Below are 25,926 nucleotides of genomic sequence, written 5' to 3' on the forward strand. Positions count from 1 at the left end.
TTCCCCGAATTTCTGAGCAACGTCATATCGTTTGTGCATAAAGTGTATTTGTATGTACATGAAGTGAGAAGTAAAGTTGTGACTTAAATCATTTGTTGCCTAATCACTACTCAATTTGTCTTGTCATGTAGAGCATGTCTTCACAGGATTCTTTTTATTTTTTATTCCCTCCTCATCTGCACATGATGAGTCATTGTGACACAGAGGAAAAAGACAAGAGTGTGTCTCACCACTCTTGAACTTTAGCTGCCTGTCAACGTCATCCTAATATGAGACGTGCAGACGCTCACCCTCGTCTTCATTGAGAAGATTGTTCTTCCAGATGCTCAGCTTGATCAGTCTTCAGTGAGAACGAGATAACGCAAAATGCTATGCTAAACTCCCAACACACAGAACTCTGAAAAATCTTTAGAATCCGGTTTTGTATCATTATGGGAGTTTAGCTGTCTGGGTTAAATTTAAATGAGAAAAGCTGAAAAGTTCCTCTTATTAATAAAGTAAAATTCTAATCTAAGCTTCAGTTCAATAATGCATTTATCTCTAGTATCCCTCAATATCAGCAATTTGAATGAGATAGTCCGTGGGGAATGATGAATTTAACAGTTTTGTAGTAGAACTAATATCTGTGTAATATTCTCCATGTCCACGAGAGGGCGTTAGTTTACCACACGGCTTTGGGCTTGTCCAGACAGTGGGAACAAAACAAGGATTTGAAGCTTATCTAACCCTTACAAAGCCAGACAGTTCTAAATCTCCTCATTATAATCCAATTCTGCGTAGTGGATCAATGTATCAAAACTTTTGGTGTCATGTGCTGGAAACATTGAAATGGGGGGGGGGGGGGGGGGGGATGATTTTAAGACAAGGATGAGAAGAAAGAAAGCTTGAAAAATGATGTACTTGCCCCGGGATGGCAGAGGAGGGTATTTTTAGAAGCCTGCAGGGTATCAATCCGGGGTCAGCCAGAGCACACGGGGAGGCCTACGTCATTCAGAGTGTGACAGACAGCAAATTTGGTCTCCAGGGTAAACACACGGCAACTGGGTGGAGGACTAACGTGGAGAGCAGGACCTTAATGGATGTGTATTTACCAAGACGATTTATGATCACTGGAGATAAGCTGTATAGTAGGACAGATTTATTAGATTTTTAGTATACTTAGGATTATTATACATATACAAAAACTGAATAGTTACAGATAGGATTTTTAGGGTATTTCTTCAGCTAAGAAGAAATATCCTAAATGGACACTGAAACTTGTGTCCATTTGACCTTGGAAAATAACGCAAAATGAGACGGATTGGAAAGAGTACCTGTGCACAGATTCTCAACTCAATTCTGCTGTACTGCAGACATATTCTTATACATAATTAAATTGTTGTAGCTCTGGCTTTATATTGAGGGTCGCTGTCCTCATGGAAGGTGAAGCTCTGCCACAATGTCAAATCTTCTGCAGCTTCTAACAGTTTTCCTTCCAGGGTCATCCTTTATTCGGATTAATGCGTCATTATATCATGTAGGAAAAAAAGTTACCTGACAAGAGCTCCTCCTTCTTCCTCATGTTTACTATGAAGTCTTTGTGGCAAACCTTAAACCAGACTTCCTATGGCTTTTGTTCAGACGTGATTTCCTCTTTACAACTCTTTTATACAAGACAGATTTCTGCATCATTAACAGTAATCCTGTCTCCTATCTAAATTGTGTCCCTCCACAGTTCCTCCAGAGTTACCAAGGGTCTACTGGCCTCATCTCAGAGTAAGAGTAATTTGTTCAGGGTTTTCTTTGTTTAAGAAAAAAAAGAAAGAAAGAAATTAAGGCACAAGTGCCCACTTGTAAGTCAATAGCTTACTGCAAGGATTTCAAATGCACAGTTTTCAAATAGAGTTTTCTATAATTTTATATAGAAGTTTTTGTTTAAAAAAAATCACTCGACAAAAGGATATCTAAAACATGATTCACATTTTATTATTTAAATACACATTCATAGTAATAATCTCTATTGGTCAAAGGTTCCTAAATTATTTTACATTTCATACAGATACCTTGAAATGTTTACAGTAGCAAAATGTTGTAAATATATCTTTCTTATTTATATAAAGTACTTGTAAGGTAAATTAATAATGAATGGAAATGTTAGGAAGCAAAAGGGGTTAAACAAAAGTTGACGGTGACAGAAAAGTGAACAACTTTCCCTTGGCCCTGCTGTCCGTGTTTTATCTCCATGACGACTCTCGGGATGTCAGGACTGCAAGACACAAAAACAGGTGGGGGATGATGATACCTTTTTTTTTCCTTTTTAAGGGGATGGAGGAGGGTTGGTGAAACATTTTCAGCTAGAAAACATCCTTCCCTGCAGGCACACACACACACCTCCAGGGAATACAGTCTGACACAGGATCGGTTTCTGGGTTAATTAATTTGCCCACAGATTTGGGGTATTACTTGAGGTTTGCAGTCCAAAACATTAATTTGAACACAAGTGAATATAAAAAGTGTCTATTAAAAGAACTGATATAGGCATGTATCTCCTATCTCAAAGAAAAATAACACTGCATATGTGAAGGAAATGCACACAAGACACGCACAACAGTTTGACCGATCAGGATATTAGGAGGATTTGTCCCAAAGTCCTACATGCTTTGAAACAGTACATAAATCTGAATTATAGTGTATGAATTTCAATAGTATTGATTGAAACATTTTTATAATTGTTATTAGGGCACACAGTGCCTTGGAGAAGTATTCATACTCTTCGAACTTTTCCACATTTTGTCAGAGTACAACCACAAACTCCAAAAACAATGCAAAGTAGCACATAACTGCAGAGCAGAAGAAAAATGATTTTCATAAATACATAGCTGAAGATGTGGAGTGGATAGCATTCAGTCCTCTGCGTAAAATCATGTGCAGTTTGACAAGGTCTGGTCTTTCATTAGGCTTTTCAAACACGTGACTATGTGTATTCTAATATGTGCGTATGATTAAGACCGTTCCTGCGATGGACTGTCTACCCGTCCAGGGTGTACCCCGCCTCCGGCTGGACAGCTGGAGATAGGCACCAGGACCCCTGCAGACCCCACTGGGATAAGAGTGTAAAAAAATGAATGGATGGCTGGATTAAGATCGTTGTCATGCTAGAAGGTGAACCTCCATAGTCCCTGATGTTCTCTTCAGCCTCTAATTCTTTTTTCTTTAGCTGGTATTCACTTCTATTCCTCATCTCATCAACTCTAATGCCTCGTTTCCACACAGCAGTACATCACAGGTCTGTGGAGTTCAATGCGCTATTTTGTCTGTTTCCAATATAAAGGAGACCCATAACACACCATTCGCTGACTTTCTTTAGTTGTAGGACCATTTAGGACAGAGACACAGGCTCCTATGCTGGACCATAAAAAAGTGTTCAGAACTCAGTAGAAATTATCCATAAGTAATTTCCCTTTTCTTAATGAAAAAAAGCATCATCATTGAAGTTTGTGGTTGAAACCTGACAAAATGTGAAAAATCCAGTGAGTACAAATCCATTTACAATGCACTGTACATTATTTACCTTTATTCTACAGCACAATGAGGTACATTGCAAGTTCTGAAAGGTCAAACTGTGGGTGTGAAGACAGCACAATTACCAGGCACATCCGTCCCAGAGGAAGGAACACAAGAAGCATCTCAACAAACGCAGCGCCTGTGGCTCTACGTCGGAAATGTATTTTTTTTTAAACAAGGATCTTGGTAAAAATAGACAATCCTTAAAAAAGTCTTCAGTAAGAGGTCCAAAAAGATATCAATACATTTCTCTGTAAGCACACAAGGCCCAATGCTTTACACAGGAGGAGAATTGTGAAAGGCTCTTGCTCTTTGAAAATCAAGCATCATCAAAGTACAAGGCATTGTGCAGATACATGCTCCCACATGTAAATTAATGGTACTCATAAAGAAAAGGTAAACTGAAATTGTTTTGGCCCAGATTTTTTTCCACATCAAAGTTAAAAACAAACCCACAATCAGAACGTCTGGCACAGTAATATGAAGTGCAATCTATAAGTTACATTGAGATACAGTGAAGAGCAGCTGCTGGGAGTTGATTTTTGACTTGAGGGAGGGGAAGGCCACTCGGAATTACAAAAGGAGAGGATTAGCAGCAAATCCCAAAATGCATTAAAGAATAACAGAAGCAGTTTTGGTTAGTCCAGAAGCAAATAGTGTGAGGCAAGAAGGACATGGAAGTGCAGAGAAGATAAACCCTGGAGAATCTAAGCATAAAAGGATGAGAGAAACACTAAAAAAAGGAAGGTGGAGGACTGCATTGAATGCAAAAGGCTACGGACAGAACTAAGAGAAAGCTGTTAAAGAGAAGCCTCTTATCCTGCAATGGTTGAGCAAAGGGAAGGTAAGAAGTGGAAGAGACCACCAGTGCACTGATGGTTTAAGAATCAAACACCGTTATTAAAAGCACCCGCTTTAAGCCCAAGAAAGCTGGAGTAGATATGAGGGCGAGGGGCTCTGGGACCAGGGGATGGAGACGTGGGAAGCAGCAGGGTCTCACACATACACACCCTCAGGGTTGAGACTGGACACTAGAGGGTTTTGCAGGTTCCGCGGATGTCCTAGAAACTGCTTGGCCGTCGGACGAGATGGAAATTCCACGGGAGTCGCACTGCGACCTGAAGGGGGAGAAAAAAGGAAAAATCTTCAGTAAATGGCCAACTTGCCATATATAGAGAATGTGTGGCATCCATACTACCTGCTGCCAGTTCCAGCTGTTCAAGCTGTTCCTGCAGGTCTGTGCGTGAGTGGGTATGAGCCGGCACGACGCCTGTCTGCTGGATAAACTGCTGCAGATTACACTGCCTCAGCTCCTTATTCAGATCCTCCAGCTCATTCTGCTTAGCCTGAATGGTGAAGGTGGAGAAAAATCAAAAGTGACTGGGCTGTCATTGGCTGCATGTGTGTGTTAAGCGTAAAAATATATATTTTTTTCTGGGTCAGTTTGATTTCTTAACAATTGTTAAAAAATAATGCTTCCAGCGTTTACCACAAGAGGGCAGCAGACTCTACACATCTAGTCACTGGTGCAGATTACTGCTTATCAGGTAATTATCAGTCCATTAAGCAGAGCCATATAACCGCCTAATTTGATCAGATTAACACAACATGACGCATATTTACACATCAATGCAATGTTTATCAACCAACGTTATTGAAAATATAAAGTTCTGAGCTTTTTGTTGAATAGCAACTTCATGCTTACAAAAGGAACTTTAATGCACACAAGCAAGGTGTCAATCTGCTTCAATTGACTAAAACAAAGTATGCATCTGCAGGGCATTTCTCCCTTCCACACTCACACGTGCTATCTGTGCGTGTGAGTGTGTGTGTTTGGATAATTGATGTTGGACTGAGAAAGCCTGCTGAGGCAGTTCACACCTGCAGGTCTGCCTCCATTAGCCTGATGATAGGAACGCTGTGCTCATCACGGGCAACATTTTAACGCTCTGCTGGCTGCCTCGACCCATTCCGCTGACTGATGAGTGACACAAGATCTTTTTCATCAAAATGGACTCAGCCTTCTCATACTGTTTTATGTTTAGAAGTGTTAACATTTTAAGGAAGTGAAGGCTTCCTATTTTCTCTGGCAATTACTGTACATAAGGCAATATGTTTTTTTTGTCCTACACATGCAGTGCTGTTTGCTAGTACAATATCTGATGTTTTAACAACCTATATAAAATAAAAACTAATCTTTGTACTCTATGTCAGGTACCTTTGTAAATCAGGGATAGAGTGCTGTGACAGTCTATGACACACAGTTCCTCTTGGTCCTTTTAACTAAGCAGTAAATATGTCAGATTTTGCCTTGAAAGGCACTCAGACTAAAAAGTCAAATGAGCTTCCCATAACATAGTGGAAAAACTTCTGCTTCAAATTTCTGACAAAGACTCAACCTAACCATTCTCATTTCTGCTAAGCTATCATGAAGATGGAATTATTTTTTTCTTTAATCCTTTGACCACCATAAATTTTGTGAAAAGCACATACAGTCAGGGGGAAATAAGAATGAAACATCTCATGAAGGGATGGTCAATTATTGTATAATTTATTGTTATCTAAAAAAAATTGTATTGTAACAAGAAGTATGACTTATTGTAAAAATGATTAACTGTAATTGATGATGTTTAAGACTAAAAACTAACAGTAAGTTTGGGGTTGTTTTTTCAGTGTTGGTTTCATGACAGCATAATGTCTTTATACTTCCAATTCAATTGTACTGAAGTAGCTTATTTGATAATATTTTTTGTAAGAGCAGTTTTTGTGAGGTTCTGATAAAATAAAAGTTTTAACTAATCTATTTTTTAAACTATTACATCACTATTACTATTACTTTTTAAATATCTTTTCACCGTACCACATAAGGTTCATATTGGTCCCTCCCAATAACTTTTTTCAGTAAATATGTTTCTAATTAGGCCAATAATCTAAATAATATGAACATACAGTTAAATTTTAAAATGCAATAAATTAAACTACGTTTTATAGGCAGGAATGTCACATGGAGTAACTTTTAAATGCACAAAAAAGGGAAGGTCCAACCTGGTTCACTTATCTCACTGCAAAGTTTCTAACAGGAGTAAAAAAAATTTTAAAAATCATATGAGGACCACTGGCAGAAAAACCTGAAATTAGCAGGTACAATTTTTTAAATGATAACAATAAATAATTCAGTCACTGCAGCAACTATACAGACAGAATTTATGCACATTATCTGAGGAAGACTTCACTGCAGAAGCAAAAGCACCTCAAAATCTGATGCAGAAAATTTAGACAGGGTGACAAACTGCTCAGAGAATTTAGGAATTCTTTTTCCTGTGTGATTTATCTTCGTTATTCATAAGTTCATTTAGAAATCAAAAAGATTTGTTGTTTCTGCTCTGAGGATTATAAGCAACATCTGGTGGTAATTTTATGAAAAGAGGCTCAAATATTGACATGTTCAATACATATTTTCTATGCTGAATGAATACTGGGTTGGTTCTGGGCCTGGAGAAAGCTCAATTTTGCCTTTAAGCTGGGTTAGGCTTTTATTAGGATACCTGTGCCAATGACTCAAAGTCAACAAATAAGACATTACACAACAATGTGTCAAGGTTAAGTAAATCCAATGAAAGGGGTTTTTGTAATCCAAATAAATTCTTTTTAATCCAATTTTCTACAGACAGTACAACCAAAGGCACACAAATGTAAATATAGTGTAAACAACTTGAGTAATTATGAATTTGGAACATGAACTGAATTCAATGTGATACTTGCCAAACCAGTTTAGCTTGAGTATAAATACAACACTTCAATGAACAGGAAGATATGAGTATCCCATAATCGTGTCGTGATACTGATAAAACGATCAGCTTTTGTTCAGAATTCATATTTTTCTTTTTTGTCTATTCACTGCTATATGTCTGGAGCATCATGCAGGCAGGAGAGGGATACAGATTGATGTGAGGCAAAATGGGGAATATCTTAACCCCTCTGAATTTATAGTCCTTTTTCCAAAACCTTAACCTCTCTCCTTACCTGCAGCAGAGACTCTGCCTTCTCCAGGGCCTTGTCACCTTCTGACACCTGCTCCTCAAAGTCGATCCCTTTCCTCTCCTGGATCCGTAGCTCTGTCTTCACAGCATCAAGTGACTCCTTGGCCCCGCTGGCTTTGCTTGCTGCCTGGCTCTCCCTCTGGATCTCTTGCTCCAGCTGGGCAGAGCGTACAGAGAAGTCATGCAGCCGCCGCCCACAGTCGTCCAGCTTAGCGTGCAGGTCCGTCAGCTTCCTTCTCATTTCTCGCTCTTTGTCCACCTCCACCTGAAGTTCCTCATCCCAGTACTGCTCGTGGGTGAGCTCAGCATGGTTCCTTCGCATTGTTTGCTCCAAAGCATCAATCTCTTCTTGCAGTTGAGATTCTGATACTGGTGAGGGGCTTGGAGAAGGATATGGACGATATGGTGACTCCTTCTCTAGGACCTCAAGCTGGCCCTCTATGGCTCTCAGTCTCTCTTGTTGTTGAAGGATCTTTTTAAACACTTCCTCCTTAGTAGGCCCAATAGGAGGTGAGGGAGAATGTGGGGATACAGGACTAGATGAGGGGGATGGTGAGACCCTTTGCTCTGATGAGTCCTTTGGAGACCTCTGAAATTGTTTGGGTTTGGTCTTTGGGGAAGTGGATGGCCCCAAGTTAAACGTTAGTGCTTTCTTAGGTTGGTTACGTTTCAGGGGCTCTGGCTCAGGATGTTTGGGCAGTTGAAGAGGAGACTGTCTTTCTTGTTTTGAACTAGGACCATCACTGCTGCTAGGGCCAGTACGCCGCAGGAAGAACTGAACCTCGTTGCCATGTTGGCCCAACTTGGCCAAAGACTCCAGGGGTCTCTCTGTAGCCAAAAGCTGCCTTTCAGTGTCCCTCAAACGTTGAATAAGAACATATCGACCAGTCTGACCTGAAAAACAGACAAAAAGACAGAGAGTTAAGCACAGAAGCATTATTATTTTACTAAAACCCTTATATATTAGAGGAAGATATACTCTAGATTCTTTTATCTTGTGCCAATTTTTGAGAAAGCCTAAAATTGCAAAGCTTAAGATCAGTCAGATTGGATGGAGTCTGTGAATGTGCAGTTCCAAAATGTTTTAAGTAAACGATGGAGATGTCTTAAGCCTGCCGGACACAAGCCCTTGAGAGATGAAGTTGGTCACCTCTGATCTAATCCACTTTGTTGTAGTCCTGGTTGTACGTTTGGGTTGTTGTTCTGTAAGGTGAATCTCTGCCACAGTCACAAGTCTTTTGCAGTCTCTGAAAGATTTTCTTCCAGGATTCCTCTTATATTTTTCTCCATCCACCAACTCTTACTATCCTGTCTCTCCTCAAAAAAATATTTCTAGTAGTCCATGATAGTTGCTACTACCATGTTTCATCACGAGTAAGATGAGCTTAAGGTAGTGAGTTGCACTAGTTTTTGAGCATTATCTGATTCATACTGCATACAGTACACTGAGAACAGTACACTGATATACAGTTATATCTCTATCAATGTGATTTGGAAAAATGTTGGATGTATACAACTCGCACAACAAGTGAAAAAAAATTCAGATAAAGTGAAGTTTCCACAAGGATCTGGAAATTAGGGCAAACACTCCCCAATGACTTGGCAACAAGCTCACTCACAGAAGGAGGAGAGTCTAAATGCGGAGTGATGCTGTTTAATGCTGCTGCAGCGTGTGGCTAGCATTAAGCCGGAGGACACAGGGATGGACACCCTGCTGAAATCCAAGATCCAGTTAAGGACTTGATTCAGGTCAGTGAAGAGAGATAAAAAGCAAGAAAAACAGGATGTCTTCTCCCTTACAGGTTACAACAATTTCATAATGCAGATTGCTAAGGGTTTTTATACAAACTGTGAAAAAATATATACAAATGCAATATGCTACTCTTGGAGGACAATAACTGTAGAGGCTGAAGTACTCACCAATGGCTTGTGCCAAAGCAATGACGACATCTTGGCAGGAAGTTTCTTGAGACAGGCCGCAGACCACGCGCACCACTCCATCCACCCACACTTTGAGCTCCATCTTGGACCAAGCAGGACACACTGAGCGGTTAGATTGTCCTCAAAGCAGATCAGCTCAGTTAGGCTTGTCACACTCTACCGATGCATGACCCTCTGCAAAATAATACACAGCAGAGAGAGAGAGAGAGGTGAGTTAGTGTGACTGATAATATCATATTGCAAGTTTATACACCAAACAGTACTGACGTCAAAATCTGACATGATGAACGAGATGAACATACAGTGGCTTGCAAAATTCATCCCCCTTAAACAACTAATCATCCATAATTTGGAAACTATATATGGTAGTTAACATTTTTTACAAATACAAAGCAGAAAGTGTGGTGTGCATTTGTCCCATCAAGATTATAAGTTTTCCAAATCACTTCACTGAAATGTTTGCTTCTTTTCGGAACATAGCACAGGATCAGACAGAGCCACTGTAGACACCAGTTTTCTAGTCCTGTTAATTTAGTTTAGGTCTGGACCTCCCACACATAAATATGCTTTCATTTGCTTCATTGTTTTGGCTTTGGCTACACATTGCCCTAGTCTCAAGTCTTCTCCAGTCTCTCAGGTTTTCTACCAGGATTTCCCTCTATTTAGCTTCATCCACCAACTCTTACCACCACCATGTATCACCTTCATGCTTGTTTTCTGGCACACCGTGTTTAGTGCTGTTTCTCTAATTAATGCTTTCCTAGCTCTGTCTGTCATTTAACATTGATGTCTATGTTTCCTATTTCTAGATGACAGATTCAGCTGTGTTTTGTGGAAAGCTAAAAGCTTAGAATGTGATTTTACACACCTAGACACCTCAGTGAACTTCCAAACAACCTTATCCCGTACATGTACACTGTGTTTCACTGTTTGTTCATCAATGTTCTCTAATAAACCTCTGAAGCTATCACAAGACAGCTGTATGTATACTGAGATTAAATTACGCACAGGAGGACACTGTTTACTAAATAGGTGGCTTGGGAAAGCAGCTGGTTGGGCAAAACTATGAAGACTGGTGTCGAAGTAAAGGGGGAATGCTTATCTTTTCGCATTTTTCTTTGAAAAATCTTAAAAATAATGAATCATTTACCTTTCACTTTACAATTACTTTGTGTTGGTTCATCACATAAAATCACCACAACAGTCAAGCGAGATGAATACTTTTGTGAGTCACTGTAGTTATAGGGTTGAAGACTGTTGGCAAAGTATTAGTAGAGTGAGGCCAGATTATGTTATGTCCGAGTGCTTTGTTAATAGACCTGACAGTAGCTTGTAGACCTGTGAGCAAGAATGCTGACCTGTAGCCACTTTAAATGCTCTGTTGCCTGCCTCCAAAGATTTTATAATAGCTTGGTGCCAAGAGGAACTGACAGGAAGGGCACAGTCACTCATGGCTGTTTTGGATGTGTGTTGAGAGAAGAAAACCACAGAAAGACAAGAATGTGTATGTGCACGCTGGATTCAACTAGCCTCAGCAGGACCAGAGCTGGATTCAAATTAACTTTCCAGGCCTGAGCAGAAGGTTTAACCTAAAGAAATGTCATTACACTGCCTCTATCCCCTCTGTGGGTACTTTAATAGCAAAACTTCAAAACAAAGCAATAAATCCTATGAGCGCATTTAAAATGTGAAGTGCTGCAGGCATTTGTCTCCTGAACTTGGCATGGCAAATGATTTTTTTTCTGTTCAGGTGGCTCAAAGAGAGCTCCTCAGCCAGTCAGACAGATGGTGTTCTCTTTATGTCTCCCTGGTTCTCAATGGGAGGTGTTTTACTTTGAACGCCACCATTATCTTGCCCTTCATTCAAAGCGTGGCTTTGCTCCACAGGCTGCTTATTGGGAGCAGCTCCGAAGGAATGCACTGACTTCATCTTCCAGCCGGAAGAATTCCTGATTTCTTTAACAAAAGCCCTTAACCCCACCCCTGCTCCACTGCTGACCTGGTTGCCCTGCGCCACCATTGCTCTCCACTGTTTAAATGCCAAACAAAAAGTCTCGTGGTGAGCAATAAACTATCTGATGTGGCAACATTGCACGGCACATCTCAATACGACAGCACAAACAGAACAAATAACAGTGTGACTCAAGAATTGAACCAGCAGAACGAGATCATTGGAAAACAAGAAGGCGACATTAGCGGGTGATCACACACCAAAGGAATTTATTTGAGGAATGTAGGGGAAGGCAATTTTATCTGGCAGGATATGTGATTTGAAAGAGGAGCGCTTATCAGATATCAAAACGTTAAAATTTCAACAGCACACGTCCACCATTTTCTTTGACAGAACAGAGTGTGAACTGCTGTAATATATAATTAACCCTATTTGCATGCCATAAAGTGGGTGTAGACAATCATTCACCTCAGTGGTGAGGCTTCTCATAAGTTCAAGAAAACAAGACAGCAGGAGGGAAACATTTGTTTTTTTAAGCCATCTGCAGTAGAATCCTCAAGTCAAAACCCTGAGCTCATTTGTCATCTTTTTAAAACATACGTTTACCGAGTTTTAAACAAGCATTTGTATCGCTTCCTTTTATTTTTGTATGTTACAAAATAAACACACTTCAATGTAGATATCAGATCTGAATTTTATGATCATCAAAGATTAGTTCATAACTGTGAAGTGGAATAAATTTGACACAAATAGATGTGGGCATGAGTCAATACTTTGCAGAACCACATTTTGCTTTAAGTACAGCTGGAAGTCTTTTGCAGAGTGATTCTACCAGCTTTGTGCATCTAGAAAATAAAATGTATATCCATTCTTTATTGTAAAATAGCTCAAGTTCAGTCAGATTGGGTGGACAATGTTTGTAAGCATCAATTTTTAAGCCATGTATTCTCACTCAGGTTAAGGTCTGGACTAGGTCATGCTAAGACATGGATTTGCTATGATCTAAACTCTCTACTGTAGCAAAAATGTACCTGTACCCAGGTAAGTATTTTTCAGCCAGGATGCGGTACCAGGATTACCCGGCATTGATTCCATCTGATGAGCGCGTAGGTAAAGAAAGAAGTTTCAAAAGTGCCATAATTTGTTGCAATTTTAAGCAATAGCACTGACATTAAATAATTGTAAATTGCAAAAAGGGCCAACATCTCTGGACAATTAAATAATTTCTAAAACAAGGGTATTATTTAAATATTTTAATACTATCAACCTAAGAAGCAGGTACTGTCACTTTACAACAAATCTCCCAGCTCAAATTGTTATTTTCCCACAATCCTTAGCTCTTGTACCTCTGGCTATTGAAATGTGATAATCTGCACTAACAGGAAACAAACAGGTCTGTGGGTCTCAGGTTGCTGTCTGTTCCTTTTGTCACAAGTAGAACGATACTGAGAACAACACGTCTGCCTGGCTGACACAGCTCCAGAGTCTTGTGTCAGTTCCCAATGAGATATAGGCAGAAGGGGAAGCTCTTCTATGCAATATCTGAAGAATAAAGTAGTACATTGGCCTAAATTACCAACAATAGTGACAGTGGCAGGGGTAGAGTCTGGAATAATGCAGAATCCAACGTTCAATCAAAATCTCTTCTGGTATTAAATTGTATTGTGTAATACTTCATGTCAAAGTTGACAAGAAGCTAAAAATGAACAAGCACATGCTGTAGGTAGTTTGCACGTCGTGTGAGTCATAGCACACATGCTCACTCTTATCCAAACCATGAAAAGTTATTCAAAACTCACACTGTGGAGTGACTCACATGGCAACAGTCCACACCTCCCACAACCATGCCCTAACCACAAGTTGCCCTGACCCTACAATTTCCAACGGGTAGAATACCCCCCTTCAGTCCCCACCCTGACTTTCACCCATGCCCCACCCATCCACACAACAGAAGACACAGTTTCAACTGAAACTCTTTATGCTGACCTCCCATAAATCTTCTAAAAGGGGGGGTGTGGGGGAACTGGTAACCCACAACCATGAAACAATTTACAAGTCACACTCTCCTCAGAATCAGACAAAGCGAAGAGAGAAGAAAAATGACATGCTTGAGGAACTTGCCTGTTGAATCAACAAAAGAAAGCTGACAAGTTATGCTACTTGTGTGATGAAAGGGAGAGGAAGACAATCTAAGAACCTGAATAAAAATGCTGACAGATAAAAATAATGGGGAAAAACTAAAAAAAAAAGAAAAACATGATTGGAGCCATACGCCCTTCTCTCTTATTATCACTCATCTATCTATCTAGCTCGCTTTGTGTCTTTCATCAGCCTGACTGCGTTCAGTAAAAACTCCAGCAGCTGCTCTGTGATTCAACTCAAAGCAGAGCTTGGTGTTGTGGCCTTGCAGACACTTGAGGCATGACTCTGCTTGTCTCTGTGTCCCTCTAGGCACACCGAGGTGCTGTAAATTGATGGCCCTCAAAATATCTAGTCCCTTTTTACTAGATAGGTGAGTTATTAAAGCACACAGTTGTATTGGAATTCTGACAAAGAGTGAAGATGAATTAACATGATTTTTTTTTTTACCATTTTCCTCGCACATTTTATTGTCCACTTTGTGCTTGTTGATCACATAAAATATCCATAAAATTTGACGTGAGGCAATCAATAGGAAAGAGATAAGAATTGGTCAATGTGACAAAACATAAGAAGAAAACATGGAGAAAATCAAATAGCATGAAAACATTTTCACACGACTATATACTGTATGTCTATACAACTTGAAAAAAATACCCCACATCTTCATTGATTTGATTATTAGTTTATGTAAATATGTCATAGCATGATAGTACAATACTGTTTATACTTAGCTGTCAGATTTATATTAAGTAAATTGATGCCGGTTTCTTTAATCACAATTAATGTGGAATAAGATCATAATTATATCATACAGCAAATATCTTCTGTCTTGATATGTAATTTTTATTAAAGACAAACATCTACCACAAACAAGAACCTGTTAGAAAACAACAAATAAATCTTTCTCACCAACAGTTGCACCGTTGTATACACGTCAGCAAATGTGTGTTAATCCTGCATCTGGACATATCTTTACCTTCACCTTCCATTTCTAAGAAAAACACTAAGAAAAATGTGCCACGTTTATATGTTGTAGCCAGTAAGTGCCCTGCGGCTACAATGAGAGTCTGCTTACTGGGTGTGGAAAGTGGCAAAAAAACACCCAGCACTGCGTCCTGCTTGTGCTAGTGAAATGGTCAAAGGTCGGCTTGCATGTATTTAGGTTTGTATGTGCAAGTGCACATGTCATTTAGTCCTATCTTTACGAGAGGCTGTTCCAGCGCAGAGTGATTGTGGCGCTATCTCCGCAGCAACACAAGTGTGAGTAGAAACTGCAGGGAGTAAAGGGCAGAGTGTGCAACACACACTGCCACAGATGGACACAAAAACACAACAAATCAAACGCAGGCAAACAGCTATCCTTATCAAGATCTGCAGAGAAAATAAAGGCCTCGCCCAGTCTGATTTCATTTTCTATAATAAGATAGATGACTGATGTTAAGGAACAATGGGCAGTGCTTAGAGAAGCTGTTGCCTCTGTGCCACTCTGTTCCATATTGGCAAAGACAATCACTCAAAGAGCCAGTAACACACTGGCACCAAGCAGCGTGGGCTCATTTGTACTGCACAGACATTGTTGCTCTGGTTCTACACCAGGGAGTGAGCACTGAGTCTTTTGTGACTTCTGACATTGCTGGGTCGTCTGTCATGCCAACATTCACATCTATTCAGTGGTGAACTGTACCACTGATAAAACTGGTAAAAGGAAGAGCAGATATTTTTGTTATCCTTCCTCGCCTCCTGTTTTGCATTCTTTACAGCACCTCTTTCTTCTCCACATGCCAATGCTTTGGTCCACAAGCAAGCATATTTTCATGTGGATTAGACCTCACAAGAGCAAAAATAAAGTCATTCATATTATTTATCAGCAGTTTATGTAAAAAGTTGTTGTGCATTGACTTTTGCAGGAACAGTAACTGCATTTTTTTCAGAAACTGTTAGGCATGGGGAAGCTAACTAGAACAAAAAGAAAAGTCCCAATTTGTAAATATTTCCTGTTGCAAAAAAACTAATAAAAGCATAGTCATGGCGTGCTACCCACCATCCTTAATAAGGTAGTACAGTTTTACACTTGGGAAGGTATAAGTTGCATGTCCGATAAATACAAGACAGTGTTTAATCAATATTTCTGCTTAGTATAAAATTAAAAATATCAATAAATAAATGGTAAAGACATCAGAACTGCAAAAATGAATATTCTATTTAATTTTAGCAGCAACAGGATTACTTACTGTTTTTAAATCAGCAATTGAATCATGTTTCAGACTTTACTTTTAAACTCTACTTTAATGCCATGACTCGTTAATATTTTTAATCAAGGTTATCATAGCATAAGAATCTTAAACCGACCAAGGCCTCTACATCATATCTACAAGCTTAAGTGATTAAAAAAATTACAAATATTCAATTTAAAAACATCAGGTGTCCTCGGAAAAGTAAAACTTGCCTGCAGCTCTAAGCCGTACTAATCCCTGTACAAAACATACAGTTGTCCTTGGTATACTCTGAAGGCATCTGGGATAAAACTCACTTTATATAACACTCTCAAACTTCGCCTAACATTGTGTATTTAGCTCTAATGATTTTGTTTTCTTCCCAACATGTCGAATGAAACGTTTTCTATTCTCCAGGAGCCTCCTTTTCCTCTCAAACACCTTAACTGGCAGACAGGAGGCCTCCACCACAGTGATCTGGCACGTGCAGGTGGGGAGCAGGGAGGGGTCCATTGGGCATGTGAGGAAAGTGCGTAGATACAAGATCTCTGGGCTTCTATTGGGTGGCATTAAAACTTAATAACTTTCCATGGTACGGCCAGGCTGCGGCACGCTTTTCAGACACGCTGCTTGTTAATTAGACAGCATGGATGCTCGGCTTACACAACCTTCACTGAGGTTTCAATGCACCTGACGATTAAGGTGTTTTTCTTAATAGCATCTTTGTTTGGCAGTTACTTTTCAGAAGTAACTCCAATTGCTCGTCACTGGCAAGTTCTTTGAAAGTGTCCCCAGTGAGCTTCTGTCTCTCCTCTATTGACATGCTAATGACTCAGCATGAATGAATCTGAAATGGCTCTTGTCATCTAAAATGCATACAGGGATCTTTTTACCTGTACAGTACTCAGTCTTTTACATTATAATAAATCCCTCATCCAAGTGTGCAATCTCAATACAAGGATCAGAAGGGGTAAATGAATGCAGGGGGCACCTTAGCTGTTAAACTAATCTGAATGGGGCAGCTGTCAGTACCAGAGTCATATAGATCCAAAGTAACACCAAATGTGCATTAAAATTATTTACCTTACATTAATAATCTGAGCAACTGCTGAGCAAATACATGATTATTAGACTGATGATGAGAGCTTAAGGGTTAAAGGAAAACTTTCCACTGAAGCAGGGCATTAGAGTCTGCTAATCAAATCTAGCTGTCACTACCACTGCAGTCAGAAAGTGCATAAGCACTCTGTGTGAATTTCCACTCATTATGAATGAGTAGCATTACTTTCATGGCTGGTAAGACTTAGTAAATCTTATTACCTTATCCTGAACCACAAGAGAGAAGGAAAGCAAGATTACCAATCTGACAACACTCTTCAGTTTAGAAGTAGCTACAGAGGGAAGAAGAAATGTAACTAGCTCATTCCAGAAGATATTTAAAAATTAAGTTAGAGAAAGCAAAAAAAAAAAAAGTACAACAAGCTATTTAAGATAAATTGCATTTTCTTCAGAGGCAAGTCAATGTTTATTTTAGGCTGAGAGCAAAATCTTCACCATATAACAGGAAGGATAACAGTATAACAACAAGTTCATTTATTTCATTGTTTTAAATATTCAACTACTTTCTGTTACGTAACATGCCTCACTTAGAAATGTTGAGTGCATTTTGAAAATCCCAAGAGTTGAAGAATGGGTCTACATTGCGTTGTTTATTAGTAATGAGGGTTACTCATGTGCTAACCATACTTATGTGCTAGTCTGTGCTAAACTGTAAAAATAAGTGTGACATTGCTTATGCTTCTAATTCAAATTATTAGTTACTTTTTACATCAGGAAGGCAGAAAAAAAACATTTAACTCTTGTTTATTACAGTTACTCAAGAGAAATCAGAATCAGTCATTCAAACTTTTTAAAAAAAAAACCAACAAAGTTAAAAAATTACCCACAGCGCTGTGATTATTACATCACTAATGAAAATATAATACAGTTTTGCTTATTTGTGATTGCTTTAAGTGGAGCGTGTTGCTATTATTAAGCTCTGATAATAAAATGTATCTGAAGAAACATTTGTAATTTATTAAAAGTTAATTATAGATAAACTACTGTGAGCGTATAGCCACAAAAGTTTACACAGTGCTGTGAACAATGAAGTACTACTTTATTATTCATCCTGTCAGGTAAAAGACTTCTATCTGGTTTGGCAGTCAGCATTCATTTCACCCCGGAAACTAAGAAAAGGCCAGCACATTACAGATGAGGAATTTGTTTGCGCTGACGCATGGATCCGCCCCCAGAGCCAGCGGCTAATGGTGAACATGATAATAAAGGACTGCATGTAGCCCAGAGAGAGCCAGGCTCAGGAAAAGAGGTTTGCTTGCCCTGCAGGGTGAGCCGTGCTTGTGCAGGAGTTTACATTGATGGGTGCGCTGAGGACGATGACTTTCAGACTGCTGATAGGCGCACATGTGTAATTATATACTCCTGGATCTGACTCAGCACTGCTTGCAAGGGAAGGAGGGCACCGCTAGTTTCCCAGCCAATCTCACACTTAATAAAGAGCACATTCAAACATGCTGCACAGAGACTACATATACACATATGCACTGTGCAAACAAAGAGAGGAAGATATTCTATTAGTCATAGCCAAAATCATATGTTACAAGGGTTTAAGCACAGACCGCCAATGGTCTGACTCAAACTAAATGATGATGGATAGTTCTGGACTAGATCTGCTTGTAACTGAAAAAGAAATTCCTCATGTTTTCAAAGGGGAGCAATTTACACAGCACATCAGTTCAACATAGGAGTCTGAAATTCAACAGCGTATATTATACATAGGTCTGGTTGTAAAGTGATAACGATTCACCTCGACCTCCTCACCCATGTGTTACTGAGCAGTCACGACTACCACGGGCTCCAGTGTCACATCTCTGAAGCGGAACTCATTAGCAATTTAGAAGCTGTTTCCACATCTGCTTATTTCAATTATTCAATTTAGTTTTCTGTTTTCCTCTTTTTTCATTTTTTTTCCGTCAGGAAGGAAACACATCCATAAATTATAAACAAGGCAAAAACTAGACTTGTCTAGAAAAATCAAGATTGACTTGCTAATGTAGAATTAAAGTTTAACTAACAACTAGTTCCCTTCATGTTATGCTGCTCAAACAGGTAGGGATTCATTTCAGTTATTCGTTCCACCAACACGACTTCCCTTTTAAACTGTTTGCCACAAAAATGTTGTGCACCTTGTGCACTAAAAATATTGAGCTCTGTGATAGATTCCTCAGTAATTCCTGACATGAACATCACATCTAATCCATTTGACTCAAACAATATAAAGTCACATTCCAGCAAATAACTAACATATAAGAAGAACAAATCTTTCAAATAAATCCTCCCAAAAATCTACAAGCCAAGAAATCCTAGTGTAGAGGATTATTTTGAAAGTATAACATGGCATAGGTACAGACAACAAAATTAATTCCATGACCTGTCCAAAGCTTGTAAACCTTACTTAATCCTGTGTCATTTTTATTCTTGTTTATAATAAATATCCATACAAGTGGTTGGTAGATATTTACATTTCTAGAACTTATTCCTGACAATTAAATCTATTTCGGTAGTCACTTGTTTAGTATCAGTATGAAACTCCATTCAACCTATGATGTGATACGAAATTAAATGTCTCTAGATGATAGATAAAGGCAGACGGAAGACCTTTTTTAACTTAAGGTTAGTTAGTTATAAATCCAGGGGGGAAAAACAGGTGCACATTCTTCTGTGAGCTTATAAAGGTAATATTACAACAAAAACAACCATAAAAAAGGAAACACAGGGCTCTTGACAGAATTTATGTTTTCATGCCTGAAAGTGTGGAATCCCACTCAGTTTCCTCCCAAGACATCAATCTGCCATCAAAATCATTTCACGAGTACTTCACAAACCACCACTATGACTAATCTAATCCATGCACTGCTAGTTTTTGATGCCAGTCAATCTTTGAAATGGAAAATAGGGTTCCATGAACACAACAATCTTTGAGCAAGTGTCCAAAAGTTTGAGAGGCAGCCATCAGCTGCACAGTTCGGTGCCTCTGGTATGTAAAACATCCCTTCTGGCACCTTCCTAGTATTTACCTAGGGAGTTCCAACACACCTGGCCCTTAGAGAGTAGGATACAGGCAAACACAGCCATGTAGTTGAAGAGTTGGAATGTATACCTTTCAGTAACCTGTCACAGCTGAGCCTTGTAAAAACAAATCTTGTCGAGAATTGATAAGATCTTCAATTTTGTTACCAAAATGAGCCTCATCCCATAAAAATGTTACTTGTGAATGCTTAGATAAGAACTGGGGGAGGTTTGAACAGATAACCTCAATGGTATTTATAACACATCATGAAACTAGGTGAAATAAGACCATACAGTCACATTCCAAATAAAAAACTCACTGTGCTTTAGAAATATGGCCTGTTGCTTTATTTAAACTAAGTATAAAAAGCTTAAGAGGACCAGGAACTAAACACTATTATGAGATGACAGGCAATCAGGAGATAAAATATTTTTCTGAAGTCTACATAAATATTTTGGAAGGTAGATGGATGTTAAGGTAACAATGTCAAGTGTAACATACAATACACAGAGAAATCACAAAGAACACTAAGTACATGGTTGACTAGTCGATATGGCGGAAAAACATATCACAATATAAGCATCTCATATCAGTCGATATTGATAATTGTTGATTCGGGGGTTTTTTTGTTTTAAATATCTGAAAAAGAACCAAACTATTTATTATAACTGTGTGTTAACTGTGGATAAAACTGTGGATAAAACTTGCAAAACTGGTTTTGCCAGTGTAAGGTGGAAAAATCTTAGACTGCTGATGTGTAAGTTACTCCGCAAGTTGTTGCTAAGTAGCCAAAGTTTGGGGAAACTTGAAACTGTTTGTTGCCCTGCAGATTGTTGCTAGGTAACCAACAAGTGAGTTAGTTAGTTGATGCCACTAATCGTTATTAGCTGGCAGTGAGAGGTTGAGTGGCTAAAGCCTTTCCTCTGCCTACATCTCCCAGAATGCTGTGTGGTTCTATTGAGTATTCTATAAGATGTATTATCTATTGCTATTGATCACGTGTCTATTGCGATATATGTATGGTTATTGATTTGTTCTCCAGCCTTAGGTTGACAATGGTCACATAATTTTTAACTTCCTTTGTTCGTTGTACATATTCTATTTAATTACTTTACTTCACTACTATTAGTTTTATTATTTTAAAACTAATACAAAACTGTCTTAAACATCCTTTAGCGGGAATAAAATAAAATAAAAAAAAGAGCAGTATGTATATGGATACTTTAGGAAAAAGATGAAAAAGATCATATATACAGTTGTAACTAAAAGAAAATTAGGAACCAAAACAAACATCTGATGAAACCTTTTCAACCAGCTCTCTCTTAAAACACAAAGTAAAGGGTGGGGTGTTTGTGTCTCATGTGGTTCATGAGGCTTGGGTGGGCCTCTCAATAGGGTCTGATTTATAGCTTGATGGGTGGGTGTCATGCACGTCTCTGTCTCCCTGTCATTACTCCAAAGAGTAACGATCATAGCTATCAGAGCTGCAGGTTGGAGGATGTCCGGAGAGTTGAGTAAGGAGAAGGTGGGAGGGCACGGTGCAGATTTATGGCACCCTCTGAGCATCTTAGAAACTAAGATAGTATATCTGTGTGAGATGTGCCCTCAGCTCTGTAAAGCTGTCTTCCATAACGCTCACACATAATCACCGAGGCAACTTGGGCATGGATACCAAGCGCGTACGTGCTGATGAGAATGCTGTTGCTGAGTTAACATGAGAGAGATAAGTTGGCTGCCCCCTGGGAATGAGAATGAGGGGAGACGGGAGAGGCTGGACGAGGCAGCATAAAGACAAGTGTTTGCTGAAGAGAGACTATTTAGCCAGCCACCAGACTGACTCTAAATGAGACATATCAAAAAGAAACTGACCACGTTTCATCCACACTTTCCCCAGAGAACTCAGAAAACCTGAATACTGGGAAAGAGCCCAAGTCTGAATTACGCCCCATTTAAAACCACAAAGATGAGGGTAATCTGACACTGAGAAGAAGTCTTATCTGTTTTTCATCTTTATGGATGAAAAACAGTGTCCGATGTGCTTTCTGCGTCTCAGACTAAGTAGTCTAAACTGTACACATGAAAAAGATAAGTGTGTATGTGCATGCAAACTTATAGAGGACTTGTAACATATTTTTGAGAGGTTCATGTTTCTATCCTTTGTATAACATCTTTAATGTCACTGGAATATTTAGTCCAACTTTTATGTAATTTTTTAATCTGGTCTCTTGTCTTTTTCTCCAGATTTATAGAAGTTAATTCATATATTTTCTTTGGATTTTGAATTTCAGGAACAACCAATCTGCCATTTTGGAAATATTCCAGGTAGCAAAAATATCGCTACCTTAATATTGCATGAAAAATAAAGGAGCATCTGAGTAAATAATCTACCTAATATAAGCCTGTTAGACTCTCAGTGTTAATCTTCAGACAACTGAACTGCAATAATCAATTACCAAAGGTTGTTGTTCTGTTTCAGACAAAATAGAATATATTATACATTTCCCCAAAATTACTCCAAGATTGTGATAATTTATGTAAGTTTATTAAGTCATGAGAAATTTATACCAACTGGTTCACTTAGCTTAAGACTGCCTAGTCTAACTCAAATTTGGGATTTGACTATATAGAAAAGCAGCAGCACCACTGAAGTCAGGTCCCTCTCACTACTTTAAATCTAGTTTATTAAACTAAACTGAAGAAAAAAAAATTAAAGCTGATGAACATAGAACATCAATGGATAAACTGAGCCAGACAGATAATATCAAGTTCTCTCAGTTTTAACTCATGCTATCACAGTTTTATCAATCTGATATCATACTGTTTACCTCTTGTATGATCAACTAAAATATGATGAACCCCTCAGATCCTGTCTCAGGTATTAGTTCATTTTTTTCCATGACTTTTTAAGAACACTACTTTCAGATTACATTTATGTAGAGCTCTGTACGGCTGAGTTTCCTTCTTTTAATGACTGTCAGAGCTCCCAAAGCTGCCAAAGCAAAACTGTTATCATAAAATCTATTTTATTATGTTACTGATGTTATGAATATGTAAATTTCAGAGAGGAAAAATAGAACTTCTTTCTGCTTATTAATGTACATTTTTGTAACTATGATAAGATCAGAACGCACTCACTTTGTCTGTAAGCTACTTGATCAAACACATCTACTTTCACTGACAGCTTCGCTGTCATGCCTTTCAGCATGAGTGATGGGTCTGTCAAATCCATCTGCCCGTTTCTTTACTACCAGCTGATTGAGTGTCTCTGCCCTCTGAGTCAGACCTTTTTTTTGTGCGTCTTTCCTTCTGCTGTCTTGACCAACTCCCGCCCCTTTGCGGTCCTGTCCGCGTCTTTTTGGCTGAGGTGTCATGTTATTTACAACCCAGAGAGCTCTGTGTGCTGAGAACCAACACAATATGGCTGCCCAGAGCAACCTGCTGCTCACACACAGACATACATTTCCTCTGAGATACCAACTCAGAGTCACATGAGCATCCTGGGAGGCTGAGATGTTTACCTTCACAACAAAAACTATACGTGAGCAATTAGGAGTCAAGGAAAGAGGAACAAACAGAGAAAGGTGTTCAAAAGCCTGAGCTAGGAGCAAGTCAGTGGTCACAAAAAGTTAGAAAACACCAGAATAAGTGAAGGAAAAGACTCTGATGATGTCACGGAGAGTACAATTGAAGGCCAGGAGAAGTTCACACTGACAGAACATGACAGTATTCACTCAGGTGAACTTTACGGTTAGCTGGGTTTGACTGGGAACATGGCTCCAGGTGGAAACACTCAACATGACAATTCCAACGGTAGCTGCTTTTTCCTCTGACCTTTGACATGAATATGCAGAAAGAATGAGGAAAGATTCAAGCTATGGATACAGTGCCTTGCAAATGTATTCATATCCCTTAACAATGTTATAAACGCAAACTTCAGTGGATTTTTCTGCCTATCAGCAACATATGCATGCTACACTTAAAAAACAGATCTGTAAAAGTGCAGCATACATATGTTTCTGAAAGGCAGATATGAATAAAAATCCATGCCATGTGTTTAGCTTCTTAAAAATGGTTGAAAACAAGCTATCACTTTCCTTACTTATTCAGCACTTTGTCCTGATCTATCAAATAAATTCTCACCAAAATCTGTTTGCGGTTGCAAACTGAAAAAATGGGAAAAAGATTGCGATGTATGAATACTTTTGCAATGCACCAGAAGTGTGGCACTCTATGACCTTTAATTATCTTAATATCACTCCTCAAAAAAGCATGAAAGAAAACAGAAACACAAGAACAATGCCAAACACTACACCACAAATGAAAAAAAAGGACAGCTGGGATAAGTCCAATGCACTAGTTTGCTTACTTTTACAAATTTCAGTGCATACACAAGAGACGTTTTCAGGTGTGAATGTCTGAAGATCTGAAAACCTAACTGCGGTGAAATGCCTACACTAAATCCCCTCCTTCCTCGCAGTAATTACAGACTCCCTGGTGACAAACTACAGGTCTGTTATGTTTGTTTTCGCCTTCTTGGATAAAACAGGTGAAGAAAGGCCTGTTTGTGCTGGGCTGAATGCCAGTCTTTTACTGATTCTGCTAGCTACACAATTTTTATCTTGATGCAACAAAAACTCTGAGGGAAATGCCCCAAAAGAATTGTCCCAATTTTAAAAGAATTGCAGACCGGATATAATTTCATAATCTTTGTATCCCTGAGTATTTGTAACCCTGCAAAGTACAACATCCTACACAAGAATACGTGTTCTTCTGCTTTCAAATCTAGAGGGTCAAAGTTTGCAACTGTACACTTGGTTAGGATGATTTATTTAGAGAAGTGCCAAAGATTTGATGTATTGGAAATTGGGTTGACTTTGGGTTGAAAGAGGAGGCAGGGTGTGAGAGATGAGAATGTGATGCAAGGAGGACTGGATCAATCTTTTATCACTGCAGTGTGCTTTCATCCCTAATGGATCCGGCATGAGCAGAGCACAGCGCTGCTTTCCATCACATTGCACAGGCAGGGGAAGGACACGGGGAAAGTAGGAAAGCAAGAAGGTACAGGAGAAAAGCGGTGCAAGGCACCTTCCAAAAAATTATCGCAAACTTCTTCTTCTGCAGTCTGGCTATACTGTCCTCGATTATACTCGCACCAGAGATCGTCTGCAGGAGGAGGGAAACACGGCTGATAAGAACGGCAAAAATTAAGCCACTTCTCAGCTTCAAGAGTAATTCAGGAAGTTTCCATCAAGAATCCCAAAAGATAACTTGCTCAGCTCAGGCAGACCTGCTTTCTCTGCCATCCGAGCTGAGTGACAGACAGAGCCGCTGACAGAGATAGAGACTGCTTTGGACAAGGAGGGAGTCCATCTGTGTATTCAAGCATTAAAGGAGCATTAAAAATAACACAGCAAAGAACAAGGTACGAGCTCTCTCAGAGGACATTCTGCTCTCTCCATGCTAAACAGCCTCATTCATGCGATGGGAAATAAGTATCAAACCAGTGAGGGGGACATAAAGGGAGGGAAGCAGAGAGAAGAGACATGCAAACTAAACAAGACTTGGGGGGTAAAAAAAGAGTTTTAAAGTTTTATGATGTATTCCAGCCACTGACAACTTCACAGTTATCACCCTGCTGGTTTACCGCTTTAGGTGAAGTGTTCGTGGTGATGCTAAAAAAGGAGAGGGTGATACATAATAATGTTTCTGCTTTTTTAAAGAAGCAGGAACACATAATGAGGATATTGCTGCCTAATAAAATGAATTTGTGTGGTACTCTGTGGCAGTCTAGATACTTTTAGTGATCAATGGCCAGGAATAGTACATTTGGACAAGTGACTAAAAAAAAAAAACAATGCCCCGAAAAAGCTACCTGGTAATGGAATCCGGTTGGTTTTACCTTGATCAGTCCTGAATAAAAAAAGAAGAAAAACTAAACTAACTCCAAAACTAAAGTCAAAGGAGATT

The 25,926-nt window shown here is 39.1% G+C and overlaps 1 protein-coding gene across 4 annotated transcripts in view; it reads right to left on the reverse strand.

The window, feature by feature from the left end:
- Positions 1 to 1,944: 1,944 nt before the first annotated feature.
- The window catches only part of LOC102220552 (ras association domain-containing protein 7), a 35,229-nt gene continuing 11,247 nt past the window's right edge, over positions 1,945 to 25,926 (reverse strand). For 3 of the 4 annotated variants that reach the window (XM_023352909.1, XM_023352895.1, XM_023352889.1), the window contains 5 exons: positions 9,504 to 9,698; positions 7,567 to 8,477; positions 4,742 to 4,889; positions 4,554 to 4,661; positions 1,945 to 2,245 (listed from right to left, as the gene is read on the reverse strand). In XM_023352909.1, coding sequence (XP_023208677.1) covers positions 2,214 to 2,245; positions 4,554 to 4,661; positions 4,742 to 4,889; positions 7,567 to 8,477; positions 9,504 to 9,606 — 1,302 coding nt within the window. In that variant the 5' untranslated portion in view covers positions 9,607 to 9,698 and the 3' untranslated portion in view covers positions 1,945 to 2,213. Of the gene's footprint in view, positions 2,246 to 4,553; positions 4,662 to 4,741; positions 4,890 to 7,566; positions 8,478 to 9,503; positions 9,699 to 14,526; positions 14,703 to 25,926 lie in introns of those variants that run through there. The other variant, XM_023352902.1, reaches the window with a different exon arrangement.

This window comes from Xiphophorus maculatus, chromosome 2 (genome assembly GCF_002775205.1).
Source record: "Xiphophorus maculatus strain JP 163 A chromosome 2, X_maculatus-5.0-male, whole genome shotgun sequence".
Classification (NCBI taxonomy): Eukaryota; Metazoa; Chordata; class Actinopteri; order Cyprinodontiformes; family Poeciliidae; genus Xiphophorus; species Xiphophorus maculatus.